The 13,935-nt window shown below is 34.1% G+C and overlaps 1 protein-coding gene across 1 annotated transcript; it reads left to right on the top strand.

Moving 5' to 3' along the window:
• The first annotated feature begins 6,124 nt into the window (after positions 1-6,124).
• On the top strand, positions 6,125-10,304 carry LOC146908897 (isopentenyl-diphosphate Delta-isomerase I). The gene is made up of 6 exons (XM_085726010.1): positions 6,125-6,402; positions 7,694-7,749; positions 8,324-8,415; positions 9,099-9,201; positions 9,309-9,446; positions 9,741-10,304. The coding sequence occupies exons 1-6, from the start codon at positions 6,176-6,178 to the stop codon at positions 9,992-9,994; spliced, it is 870 nt and encodes a 289-aa protein (XP_085582136.1). The 5' UTR covers positions 6,125-6,175; the 3' UTR covers positions 9,995-10,304.
• Positions 10,305-13,935: the final 3,631 nt, after the last annotated feature.

Below are 13,935 nucleotides of genomic sequence, written 5' to 3'. Positions count from 1 at the left end.
TCCCTCCCCGGGAAAACGAGATTTTGTCTGAAACAAGAATCACCAGATCCGTCCCAAAATTCTTTTATGTTTAAAATAAAAGTTAATATGATCATGACAATTTCTTGTATACTAAATATTACTAAGAAATTAACTAAGTCATAACAAAAGTTTAGCCTTTAATTGTCATTCAATTAGAGTGGTGGAAGAGTAGTACCTGGATACACAATATAGGGATAGGATCAAATGACACCATGGTGTCAAATTAAATTTGACACCAAATCATAACCATTAATCCAACTTTAATCCGACGTCTCTCATCAATTCATTAAATTTTAATTTTAGAAACAATTTATTCTTTCATCTCTTGATTAATTTTTACCAAAAATTCCTTGATGGTATATTATTAATGGTTTTTTTACACTATTCACTGTCATCCTTTTTTTTTTAAGGCTTATCATCGTTATTTCTTTATTCCTTTTTTTTTTTGAAAGAGTTATTTCTTTATTTCTATTAACCTTTTTTATTTTTATTTTTCTTAGAAGAACCCAAAGAAAATTGATTTATAAAGAGCTGCAGGGATAATGAATGAACGATGTCACCAAAAAATTAAAAAGAACATATTCTACTAAATGAAGGCAAAACACAAATGCTAGAACACTAGTTACAAGAATATCAGCAGCATGAACTCAAGAATAATACCATCCAACAAATGAAAGAGTAGCCAATAAAAATAGGATACAAAGATGATCGAACAAATATTAGTAAATAGAATCTCTAAAAAAAAATAGTAGAGAGAAATCAAATGGCAATCATCTACCTATTGGTGTAAAATATAACGAAAATGGTAATTAATTAACCAAGAAAATAAAGAATAAATTATTTCTTAAATTAAAATTTGGATCATTTGATAAAGCATGTGAGCATTTAATGACTTGATGGGAGACGTCGGATTAAAATGGATTGATGGTTAGGATTTGGTGTCAATTTTAGTTTGACACCTTGGTGTCATTTGATCCTATCCCATATATATATATATTAATTTATTTGTAAAAGATCTAAATTAAGAACCAAAATACATATGCATCTACGTCGAGCAATTTATTTCATTAAAAAAAGTTCTATAACAAAATAAAATAGTATTTGGCCTTTATTTATCCACCTACAATCGAAAAATTTAAATGCGTTGTAATCAACTTTAATGTTTATAACCTCTCGTTGATCAACATTTCTCACACATCTTTAACTCTTGAATCCACTGTGTGAAAGGAGAGAAATAAATCTAGATATTTGTCTGAGTTGTCCAACACACCTCATATAAGTGTTGTATAGGTGTCAGACACTAGTCCAAGTAGTGTCGAAGTGAAGAAGAAAACAACTTATTTAGGACACTTGTCCGACACATGTCGTACACCGCAACACACCTAATCCTAAGGGTGTTTGTGCTTCATAGTTCAAGAGCAAACGGAGAATTTTACATGATCGTTGATGGCGGTGCTCCAAGGATGTGGTGGTTGCAATCTCGGTGAGGAGAAGTGTGGTGTTGTACCTATAGATGCTCTGACGCCTCAATGTATGAGCAGGAGTAGGAGTGAAACATAAAGAGATACATGTCTTGCGAACTTGTCAAAATATCTTTATATAGGGTCAAGGAGATCGTTATGTAGTAACGGTGTGATAATGAGGCAAATGTGGTAAATGATAGTCGTTATGAGCCGTTAAGACATTATAAGACTTCATTGAAGCAAAGAGGATCCAAGGCGAGAAGAAGATTCTACTCACTTGAGTCTGTGTAGAAATGAGTCCTAATTTATGATGGGGTAAGCTACATAGTGCACTTGTTAAATGCATAGTATCAAAGACGCACAATAAAAAAAATAAAATATCCGGATTTTACAGGCCCTCCCTCTCATGCAACAATCCTCATTTATTACGTACTCCCTCCGGTCACTATTATAAGCAAATTTCTACTTTTTAGATTCATTCAATAAATGATGTATGTGGCCTACAATATAGACCACATACATCATTTATTGAATGAACCTAAAAAGTCAAAATTTGCTTATAATAGTGACCGGAGGGAGTAGTATATTAAGTTACTTCCAATTACGTAAATCAATAGTTCAAACCGCACTCAAAGGTAGGGCATTTCCCATTTTTATAGGAACTTCTGTACCATAAACAATGGTATCTCCAATTATAGCCCCTCTGGGTGTAAAATATATCTTTTCTCACCATCCCCATAGTGTATATATCCACTGAGAGCTTAAGACGCGCAATAAGGAACTCATTTGAACACAGTTGAAGAAAATTGTATAATTAAATAAGGCAATAATATTTTTACTACATTATCTTTATTAAGTATGAGTGGTATTGTCGTTATCATAAACACAGAAGTGGAAGATGCTTACTACTTCATAAACAATGGTATCTCCAATTATAGCCCCTCTGGGTGTAAAATATATCTTTTCTCACCATCCCCATAGTGTATATATCCACTGAGAGCTTAAGACGCGCAATAAGGAACTCATTTGAACACAGTTGAAGAAAATTGTATAATTAAATAAGGCAATAATATTTTTACTACATTATCTTTATTAAGTATGAGTGGTATTGTCGTTATCATAAACACAGAAGTGGAAGATGCTTACTACTTCATAATAATGCAAGTTATATTACTAAGTTTTTAAAGGGAAGATAACTCATTTTATTTCATCCAAATTAATATAGTGAAAACAACACGGAGGGCGATAAAAAGCAGTAGGACTAGCATGTAATATAGACGTTTGAACAAGATTATGAGTGACTCTACTAGCTTGTCTCCTAACATAAAGTAGAGCATAACTAGCATAAAAAAAAAAAGCAAAGTCCTACAATTAGAGAGTACAATTCCTAACTCATTCACATAGGAGCTATTACCCAGGATTGTATTCACAACCAGCTGACAATCAGTTTCGAATGCTACCCGATTGAGGCCAAGATCAAGAGAAATTTGGAGGACTTGTTGTATAGTGATAGCTTCACATTCAGCTGCAGTTAGAATAGAGGGAAAAACCATTGAGTGAACTTGGATAAATTGTCTAAGACTGTCTCGAAAACATATACTATCACCAAATTTTCCTTCAGCTTCTGAAAAAGCAATCAATAAGGATAGTACAATTGAAAAAGAACAATCAATATTTTATTAAAAATTGAAATGATCAATCATTTAGCGAAAATTTTGTTTTTGTTTTTTTTTTTTTTTATAAATGGAATACTCATTGTCGAACGGAAGAAGTATTATGCATTTTTTTTTGCATAAAATAACTGCTATAACTTTATTTTATGTAAAATTTGTTATTAATTTTTTTTCCATCCTCCATTCGATAGATTTTTAGATCCATCGTCTTTAAAAATAATTGTTATTTTATCAAATTATCTTTATTAACTATCGATGTGTTTTTCCCTATTATTATAAATGCAAATTAAAAAAATATTACATTGAAAAAGACATGTATTTCGTTTTTTTAAATACAAGTCGAGTACTGCGACAATCAATATGGGACAAACGAACAATTTAATGTAAAAATAAAAAGATACAAATCACAATTTTGTTTCATTTTTAACTAAGCAAATACCGGGGAAAAAAAAGAAAAACAGAAACCAAATCAGTCCTCATTTTCCACGAGATCCAATTTAAAACGAAGACATTTTTTGTTTGACGTCTAATTAAGACATTTTTAAAAAGCAGCCATTACTATATATCAACCACGCTTGCCACGAGCTCCACGAGCACATATAGGAGTTTTTTTTTTTTGGTGGGGTTGATCTATAGTCTAATGCATGTATCTATTAGGATCAACGATAGACAATCTTTATTTTCACACATTTCACTTTACTCATTTTAGAGAAGTGTGATCGATGTTAAAGACACTCAAATTAAGCACAAGATCTGTGTAAAAAGAGACGAAAACAACATTATAAGGTGGAATAACCAATACAAATAGAAGAGTTAGACCACTAAAAATTAAAATCAAAGAAAAAAATTAGGCCTTTGAGCTTTAAGCCACCACCACAAAAAAGTTTGATACAATATAGTAAATGCTCTTGTGATAAGACTTTATCGCATAAAATTCGACCGTTACGCTCTTCTAAATGACCGAGATATAAGTACATTAAAATTATGTGATTACAACTTACAAGTATTTGAAATTTGAAGAATTTCCCTTCAGTTATTTTTGTGAAGTATTTGTCAAAAAATTAAAGTACAATATATACGTTTGATTAATAAAAAAAATGTCTGATTAGAAGTTACAAGTATTTTTTTGTTGGCACGACTACAGGTTACAAGCATTTTTTTTTTCTTTCAACGAGTTACAAGTTGTTAAAAGCATGCATAATACACGAGGGAATTTATGAAGATCACAGATTCACAGTATTGCAACGTAATTTGGTTCTATATTATGACAATGGAGGAGGGTTATTAATCAAAATCAAAACTACACCTATATATGATTAGTTTTACTAAGCGGCATACAAACAATGCGTATTTTTGCAACGACTTATTGAAGGATTGAACGCTTTCCAACACGATGTTTTCGATATGCACTTGTAAGAAATACCTAATACCAATACCACACCATGTTAATCTGTAAAATTTAGTTGGTTAAAGATTGAGATTGTAAAATTTATCCGAAACAAATTGATTCCGTTAAAAGTGTCTTTATTTATTTGAAGATTACTTTTCAATAGGTTATCGATAAAGGATAATTTGATTGATTGTGGCACGATTCATCTCAGTTCTTACTTTGATAATGTTGTTGTGGAAAGGATGAAATATCTGATCACTTCTTCTTTGAATGTGATTTTTTTGGGTAGGCTCTGAAGAGAAATCTTAAAGTGGTTAGGTGTCCATAGTGTTTTGTCTATCAATGCTCAGATTCACGCGTTCCAATTTTGTAGTGGTTACTTGCTTAGTAAAGAGGTATGGTGTTGTTTACATGCAATTTAAGTGCCAGTTGTTGAATTATATGAAAAGAAATAAATAACAAGGTGTTCGATCAGAAGGAGATGACAATTGCGTTTTTTCTTGATAATGTTAACATTCTTGTTTGGTGGTGGTTGAAGGTTAAGAAAATATATTTCAACTATGATTTGAATCATTGGTGGACTAATCTCATTCTTTGTTTTGATGGGGAAGAAAAAGTGGATGTGCGTTTGGATAGATGTTACAATTTGTATATTTTGCACTTTCAGGTTCGAACACTCTTGCAAAAAAAAAAAAAATCAAAAAGTAAATCGAAGAGATTGATAAATTAAAGACTAAACTGATAGTTTATATTTTTTTGGAGGATTAACATGTACTAGTAGAGTCCCTAAAAAATGTACTATTAAAAAGTTTAAGTGAGTTAAATTTTAAAGTTCATTTAGATCAGAATAAACCTCAAACCCTAGAAGTGCTTACAAGCTCATATCTTTTTGACGAAATGTATTGGATTGATATTATTGGTCAAAGCAAAAAAATACTGATGAAATCTTAAGAATACGACGAGAGGGAAATGACTGAAATCAATGTTGAAATAGATTCGGAAACTGAAGAAACTAAATAAGAACAAAACGCGGCTCAATCAAAGACCTTAGTTTTTATCTTTTTTCTGAAAAAGATAAGACTTTTACTTTGGACAACATTGAACAAGATAATAATCTTTTCGCATCGAAAAAACCTTTTGTGACTACTCTTTTCGATTATCGGGAATAGGCCATTGTGATATATAAAAAACGATCACTTTTTAGGTATTTACAATGTACACACTAAATAGATCATCACGATGTAAGAGAGAGTTGACATCACTTCTCTGCGTAAACTCCTCATCAACTGAACTCAAATTTCATCTACCGCATAGGAACTCAAATCTCATTGACCGCATTAGGTCACAAATTCACAATGACAGAACAATCAATTTGACTACAAGTCATAACATTTTCTCCAGACTAATAAAATATACTAGTCAATTAATAAAGATTGATTCAATCGATAAGTAGCTAACTCATTCGTTCTTCTTCTTCTTCTTCTTCCGCTCTAACCGTGATGAGTCCGAAGTTAAATCTAATTTAAAAAAAGAAAAAAACGCGGGTCTAAAAAACACTACCACAAGGGTAGGTGGGCATTAGATTAATAATTAGTACAATTAACATAAGGATTGATGAAGGAAGGAAAATGGCACAATCCTCAATCGTCGCGACTCTGAGCCGGCACTTTAAAAGGAACATTACCCCCACACTTTCCGCTCACTCCTCTTTCAGATCTCGTTCTTATTCTTCTTCTCTTTCCTTCCGCCGCAAAGCCCCTCTCTCTGCTTCTCTGTCCACCATGGGTGAAACTCCCGTCGCTGCTGTTGATGCTGGCATGGACGCCGTCCAACGCCGTCTCATGTTTGATGACGAGTTCGTTTCCTTATCCCTCTCCATCTCTTTTATTTACCTTCTAGCTTTTTGTTTAATTGCTCTCATTTATTTTTAATTGTTGTTTTATTTATTGAAAGCGTGGATTAACATGTAGTGGAAGAAACTGAACTATTAGGGTTTTTTATTTTTTGTTTTAGTTCATTGGCGTTGGACTTTAATTGTATTTGTGATGCTTGATTTATTTTGTTCTCTGTTTTGCTTAATAATAATGGATTTGTGATGCTTGATTTATATGTGTAAGTATAACTAAATTTTAAAAAAGTGTAATTATAACGGACACTTCAGATTAAACGTGTGTCAGTTATGCCTGTCGATTACCGACACGTGCGACACATGTGCCGGTATCCAATGATTACTCCCATTCACTTCAATTTCGTTAAATTAATATAGTGATGTCATATCCGGTGTCCATGTATGCGTCAATGTTTCGTAGTTTGGGTACGCCTTACACTACACTGTCGCTAGTGCTGCCTTTTCTTGAAATTGATGTGAGTTGTTGAAAAAAGATAAATCTTTTGGGAACACAAAATTTGACATCTGACATTGTATAGATACATGGTTTTGGTAGAGTTTAAATTTTTTTATTCATTTTCTCTCACATGGAAGTAAAAAAAACTAGACCGAGAGATTATTTTGTGCGATGTTGAATTGTGTGTGTTCAAATAACACAACTCACGTAAAAAATAGAGGAGCATAAATTTGTACAAAATTTTGATATGAATGGTGTGAGTGTGGGTTCAATTAGACTAATTGGCTACTGCTTTTGGTAATTTTTGGATGTATGTCTTTCATTAGCATGAATTGTTTCACGAAGATCTGCTATTTAGAAGATTTGAATTTTCAATTTATTTATTTAAATTTTCGGCTCCATTGACCTTTTTTCCAATTTTCCGTTACTTTTGGAGTTTAGAACACAGATCTAGAAATTTAGCTTTTTGACTATCTCATAAGTCTGTGTATTAGGAAATGACTTTTCTTTATCGAGGTTAATTTGTAATTTTCTAGTGATAACTGCACGAAAAAGTATGTAATTATGTATTCATCCTTTATTTGATTAAAATACATTGGGATCTCAATCTAATAAAATTCAAGGGTTGACATTTCTTTCTTGTGAGTTCACAGAGAAGTTTGTATGTTGTTTTTCTTTCAGTTTTCCGGATCTGTTTATATTAGATATCTTAAATTCAATTTTTACTAATGTATCACATTCACATGTTTCTTCATCTTGCATTGAGTTGGTAATTGTTTATTTGTTTTTGAACTTTTGCAGATGCATTTTAGTGGACGAGAATGATCGTGCAGTTGGTCATGAATCCAAATACAATTGTAAGTCGATCTTCCATTTTTGAAATCTTAATTAGTTTGCAATTGCAAGGATTCACATTGTTTATTGGTATTTTTGTGTGGGTACTTTGATACCTTGTACTTCATATGGTGTTAAAAGTACAAACTTCTTTGATTTATTGTGTCTGTATATGTTGGTGTTATGATATAGATGAGGTGTTTTGATTTAGGGTTTTTAAATGACAAATGTAAGTCATGACCATGCCTATGTACACAGTTTTCAGATAATGCATTTTACATGTTTGCAAAGTTATCGTCAATTTTCCATTTACAAATTTTGATGATAAGAGTTATTAAATTAATAATTTATTATCTTCTAGAATTTGTCACTGATTTTAATGCAAATAAGCTGCTACTCAGGCATAAAAGAATTGCAACTTCTAAATTTTGTTTGTCATATATTAATAGTAGCTTTTGATCAAATTGTTGTGTGGGAATCTAAAATAAAAAAGCAATTTTCCGATGCGTATGTGGATTTTGACTTCCTGAAGTAAAAATACTGCTCTTGGGACGTAGGCCCGGTTTATTCATATTTTGATCTTCAACAATTTTATAGGCCACTTGTGGGAAAAGATTGAATCTGAAAATTGGCTGCATCGAGCTTTCAGTGTATTCCTGTTCAACTCAAAGCATGAGTTGCTTCTTCAGGTATGCTTTTTATTTATAAATATGATGTTAACTACTTGTTTTAATGTAAAGCTATTCATTTCCAAAGCATCAAGCATGATTGTGTTAGATACTGGGTTTGGATCTGAACAGGGCTTGAACTCTTATCAATTGCCCTTAGGGCACTTGTTAGCATTTCCCTCCTAGGGCACTAGCAGGGCTCGAACTCGGGACCTCCGGGTTCAAGGTCTGTGAAAGGGGAAACTGCTATTTGCTGTTAACTACGCCAATGCTTCCCTTTTACAACGGAGTTGGTGTCTTATTGTCAATTTCTCAGTAGCAAACAAGGAAAAAAAATTCAAGAAATAATTTAGTCGTTTGTTGAAGGTTTTGCATTCAAATAATTGAGTGATCATTATAGCAACATCATTTTGCGACGAGTTGCATTCAACACTTCCTATTCTGATAACAAAATCATTATGACTTGCACATTGAACTATCTAATACAAAATATGAACAAAATTGTGACATTTGATTGCCACTTGTCCAAATTGTTTTACTTGTTGTTAAATCTGAATTTAGCGATTGCCTTTTTTATTACCCTCCTTTCTGAATGACCGTTTGACGAAAAAAATCTCTATGATGACACATGCATGTTTTCATGTCTTAGACTCTTTCTTATATGTCTGTTTATTGAGTGAGATTCTTTGTTCTTTGTGGTGAAGCAACGCTCTTCAACAAAGGTGACATTCCCTCTTGTGTGGACAAACACATGCTGTAGCCATCCACTGTACCGAGAATCTGAGCTTATTGAAGAGAATGCCCTTGGTATAAACTGTTTACCTTTTATAATATATATATGTAGAAAAGATTATGATGTACTTTGTTGTTGTTGTACCTTTTTTGTTATTTATTTTTACTCCTTGTATTACCAGGAGTAAGAAATGCCGCTCAGAGGAAGCTGTTGGATGAGCTTGGTATTCCTGCTCAAGATGTACCAGTTGACCAGTTCACCCCATTGGGTCGCATACTTTATAAGGCACCTTCTGATGGCAAATGGGGAGAGCATGAACGTAAGCTAATTTAATATATTCCAAGTTTTACTGCAAGCTGATTTTTGTTGTTTTAAGTATCCAACTAGGATTGGTGCACAGTAGTTTAGGTTATCCAAGCATATAAATTTGGACATGCACCACTAATAGCTCCTCCAATCGATTTTTCCTTTTTGCAATGTTTTTATTCCAGCGGTATACGTGTGTAATCTATGCTGCTGCTAATTCTAACAGGATAAGTTTGAGTTTATGGTTGTGGAAGGGATGTTTCCTTTAGATAGCATTGACTTATCTTTTTTCCCTCTTTAATTGCAGTGGATTATTTGCTGTTCATTGTCCGGGATGTTAACGTTAATCCAAATCCTGATGAAGTGGCTGATATCAAATATGTTAACCGTGATGAGTTGAAGGAGCTGTTGAGGAAAGCTGATGCAGGTGAGGAAGGTTTGAAGCTGTCCCCTTGGTTCAGGCTAGTTGTTGACAATTTCTTGTTTAAATGGTGGGATCATCTTGAGCAAGGGACCCTTAAGGAGGTCATTGACATGAAGACAATTCACAAGTTGACATAAAACCAGAGATCTTGCAGCGAACTATTAAGGGTTGATATTTTTCATTTTTCATACAAATAAAGAAAATGGACCTGTTTAAGGAAAGTTTTTGAAGTAGTGTCCCGTATTATATCATTGATCATCTCTGTTATTTGATAGTATACCCAGAACATTAATGCCTGGGTGTATCTTAAAATTGGCAGTAAGTTTTGTTGTTGATTTAAATTAGGATTTTGGGATGCGGGCGAATGTTCAATAAGGTTAAAGTTGTTATGAATAGGATGCTCGTGACTTGAATCTTTTTTACTTATAATAATACAGGTGTTAGGAATATTGTCATGTGTTGAATCTTAAGTTTATTATCGTGGTGGTGGTGGTGGTGGTCGTGTCGAACTGTCTGTTGGTGGAATTTTGTTTACTTCGTTTTTTTTTAATTAAAAAGAGTACCACCTCCATCTCTAAAATATAGGGTCCTGTTAACTAAATTATAGGAATTAAGAATGTTATTAATCTATGTATATAGCCTGTGATCTCATGTGGAGTTTCAAAATAGATTGCAATTGCACGGGTAGAAAGCATTACCGAACTATTGCATGAGGTCTCCTTCCGGACATGAGTCTAACCAGAAAAAGTGCAACCAATTCCGCACGACCAACACTCCAATCGCTACTGAGCCACCAACACCTTAAACAATAAACCTCCTTGATCCACATGCTTTCTTCAATGAGTATTACTTTTCCCACCCTATGCCTTTCCTCGCGCGCCCTATTTTTTTCCAAAATTACCCTCGGAGTTTTCCGGATTTTATAATCCGGAATGATGTTTTTCCAGAATTTTTTTGATTTTAAGCTTTCTATTGCTATGGAATTGGTTATGTACAAGCTACAGATTTTAAAAATAACGGTGCACTTAACATTTATGGAGAGAGGTATATTCTGCAATGTGCTGCAGATTTTAAATATAATATGAATGATATTACTGAGTTGTCTTTCTTAATTTCTTTCTTCCAAAGACATCATCACTGAATGAAGTTTTCAAATACTTGTTAGGTCATGATTCTAATGCTTTGAAGTGAGTATTGAAACTTTAATTGTCTCATTCATCACAAGAGTTATGGATATGTCAACTTCATACTTTGAGCATTGTTATGTAGAGAAATAAGTACTCAAACACCGGGTTCCAAGGATTTATTCTTCCCAACAAAATATCCCAACCAGTTTTTATGCAATTCAAAGTTTGTTTCTGGAAAAAAGTATTGGTCATACTAGAGAAATCATCCATATAATCACATTCCGGATTACAAAATCCGAATTGTTTAACGTATTCCGGATTATGTAATCCGGAAACATCATTTTTCACCCTATTTGTTGACTTTCAACGTGAGTTACGGATTTTTCCGGATTTTGTAATCCGGAAAGCTCAAAAAATAGGGCGCGTTACATGATTTTTTCGGATTACATAATCCGAAAACCCCCTAAACACCCTTTTTTCATGGTGCTGATGCAATCCGGATTCTATATTCCGAAATGCACCAGCACCAAATTTTTCATATGTAACAAATCTTCTAAAATTCTATGTGCATCTAAACTCTTAGAACCAGGATAAACCTTAAAAGTAAAGTCCTTAACGATGTTGAATTTGCAAGTATGAACCGTATCAAACTCATTGCATGCTGAGAAGTTCTACATGCTCTAACATGAATATTCACCATCTGCAGATTATTAAGGCAATCACTACTGCATTCTAACTCTTCTGAATGATCCGACACTTGTACGGTAGAAACATCGATGTAACTCTGAAGTGTAAAAATTAAAGTGTCAAAATACAACAATAAGAAATAAGCTAAGAAGCTTAGGTAATCATGTTTACATGTATAATAAGTTCAACCAAGCCAGGAGCACATTGGAGTGCACTAACAATATACGAAAGTTATCCTTTATCATTTGCTCCATGATTTTTACACCCAAAATTCAAAATTCCATCATTTATACTTTTTTTCATGGTGCTAATGCAATCCGGATTCTATAATCCGGAATACACAAGGGCATTTTTGGAAAATTTACAGGGCGCGGGAGAAGACCATAGGGTGGGAAAAGTAATACTCTTCTTCAATACCATTTAATTAACATTTTGAAATGCTAAAACCATCATCCTATAACACACAGACACCCCCCCCCCCCCCCCCCAAACCTCCATTCATACACACTCACTTCCCTCGTAAAAATCATTTAAAAATAAATTAATCAACCATCCAACGAAAGATTCCCGCTCTTCCACCCACACACTTTTTCTTAACCCAATCAAGTAGAGGATACCAAAAACATAACCTCTGAGGATTAACTCCTATGGGATGGGAAGGCCAAGATATTAAAAGGGAATTTGACCAACACGACAATTAACCGTTGCTTCCTCCAACCATATGTCCGACACATTCACAGACACCAACGTGCTTTTATGAATTTTTAACCCTGAAATCATCTCAGAGAAAAAGAATGATTTTTAGGACCCTGATGTTCCCCCAACTTTTTTCACCAAATATCAATATATATTCAGCCACTCAACAACAACTAGAAAAATAAATGGTGATGAAGGATCACCTTGCCCCAATCCCCTATTCAACTTAAACTCACATGTTAGGCTTCCATTTACTAACATAGAAGCTAGAGCTGTCAAAACGGACGGCCCGGCCCGACCGGGTAACGGGCTTTTTAGGGCCGGGCTGAAAAGCCCTGTTTGAATATGGGCTGAAAATATAGAGCCCGAGCCCGGCCCTTTACGGGCTCCCGGGCTAACGGGCCAGCCGGGGCCCGGTTTTTCCTTCTTTTTTTTTTCCTTCCATTTTTTAAAGATTGAACATATTAATTTTTTAGAAATACAATACTAGCTGCAAGTACAAGTTGAATAACCACACGCAAGTTGAATACACCTAAGCACCAAAAAATTACCCTTTAACATAATTCATATTACAGTACTCCTATGCTTTTAGTTTCAAAATTTTCAAATTAGTACAAGCTGAAAGGGTAAATTAGGGATTCCACATATTCACCATTCCATTCTCCCTTCTTGTCCAAAACATGCTGCTGCTACTCTGTTGAAAATAGATCATATGCAATATCAATTTTTCAAGAACATGGGTAGCAATATCATGCTTACACAAATCAGATAAATTCAAACACAATAAAACACAATAGAATGAAGAAGAAACAAAATCAGTAAAACAAAGAAGAAATGAACCTGGAAAACGATGAAGAAGAAGAACAAACCGAGTTGTTGAAGAAGAAGATCGTGTGCGATACAGTACAGAGAAAAGAGAGAGACTGGCCGCGGTTCAATTCAACTTCAATAAGTGAGTGTGAGTGAGTGTTTTTTAGGGTTTCTATCTTTAGTTTTTGGGCCGGATCCTGAATTGTAATTGGGCTGTCCATCCAGTATAGTTAAATAACCCAATGCAATGCTATTATTTGCGGGCTGCCGGGCTGCCCGAAGCCCGACCGGGCTAGCCCTAACGGGCCCCGGATTTGTTCGGGCCGGGCTAAAAAGCCCTGAAATGATTCGGGCTCCAAATTTTCGGCCCAGGCCCTGCATTTAATTCGGGCTTTCGAGCCGGCCCGTAAGGCCCGGCCCGTTTTGACAGCTCTAATAGAAGCTATTGTCCAACTTACACGCTCCATAATTTACTTCTTCCACAAAACATGACAATTCATTTTAGCCATCACCACATCTAGATACACTCCCTTCACAAACTTTGATCAACACTTTGTACATACACTCAACCAAAAAGATAGGACGGAAATCAGACAACATTCGACTAATTTAGAGTTCAATGCTATAAAAGTACAAATTCACCATTTCAATGATTTACCATTTCTATGAAACTCAGTCAAAAATCTAAAAAAAATCAGTTTTAATTTATGACGAAAATTCTTTTAGAAAACCAAAGTTGATACCATCGGGTCCAAAAT

Source organism: Medicago sativa, chromosome 7 (assembly GCF_051527215.1).
Source record: "Medicago sativa cultivar Bolivia chromosome 7, Bolivia_mono, whole genome shotgun sequence".
Lineage (NCBI taxonomy): Eukaryota > Viridiplantae > Streptophyta > Magnoliopsida > Fabales > Fabaceae > Medicago > Medicago sativa.
This window is presented reverse-complemented; position numbering and strand designations above follow the sequence as displayed.

What these genes read in the sequence shown, in the direction of transcription:
- LOC146908897 (XM_085726010.1), top strand. Translation starts at nt 6,176, where the DNA reads ATGGCACAATCCTCAATCGTCGCGACTCTGAGCCGGCACTTTAAAAGG. An exon ending in TATTGAAGAGAATGCCCTTG is followed by an intron (nt 9,202 to 9,308) that starts GTATAAACTGTT and finishes TTGTATTACCAG; the next exon opens with GAGTAAGAAATGCCGCTCAG. An exon ending in CAAATGGGGAGAGCATGAAC is followed by an intron (nt 9,447 to 9,740) that starts GTAAGCTAATTT and finishes CTTTAATTGCAG; the next exon opens with TGGATTATTTGCTGTTCATT.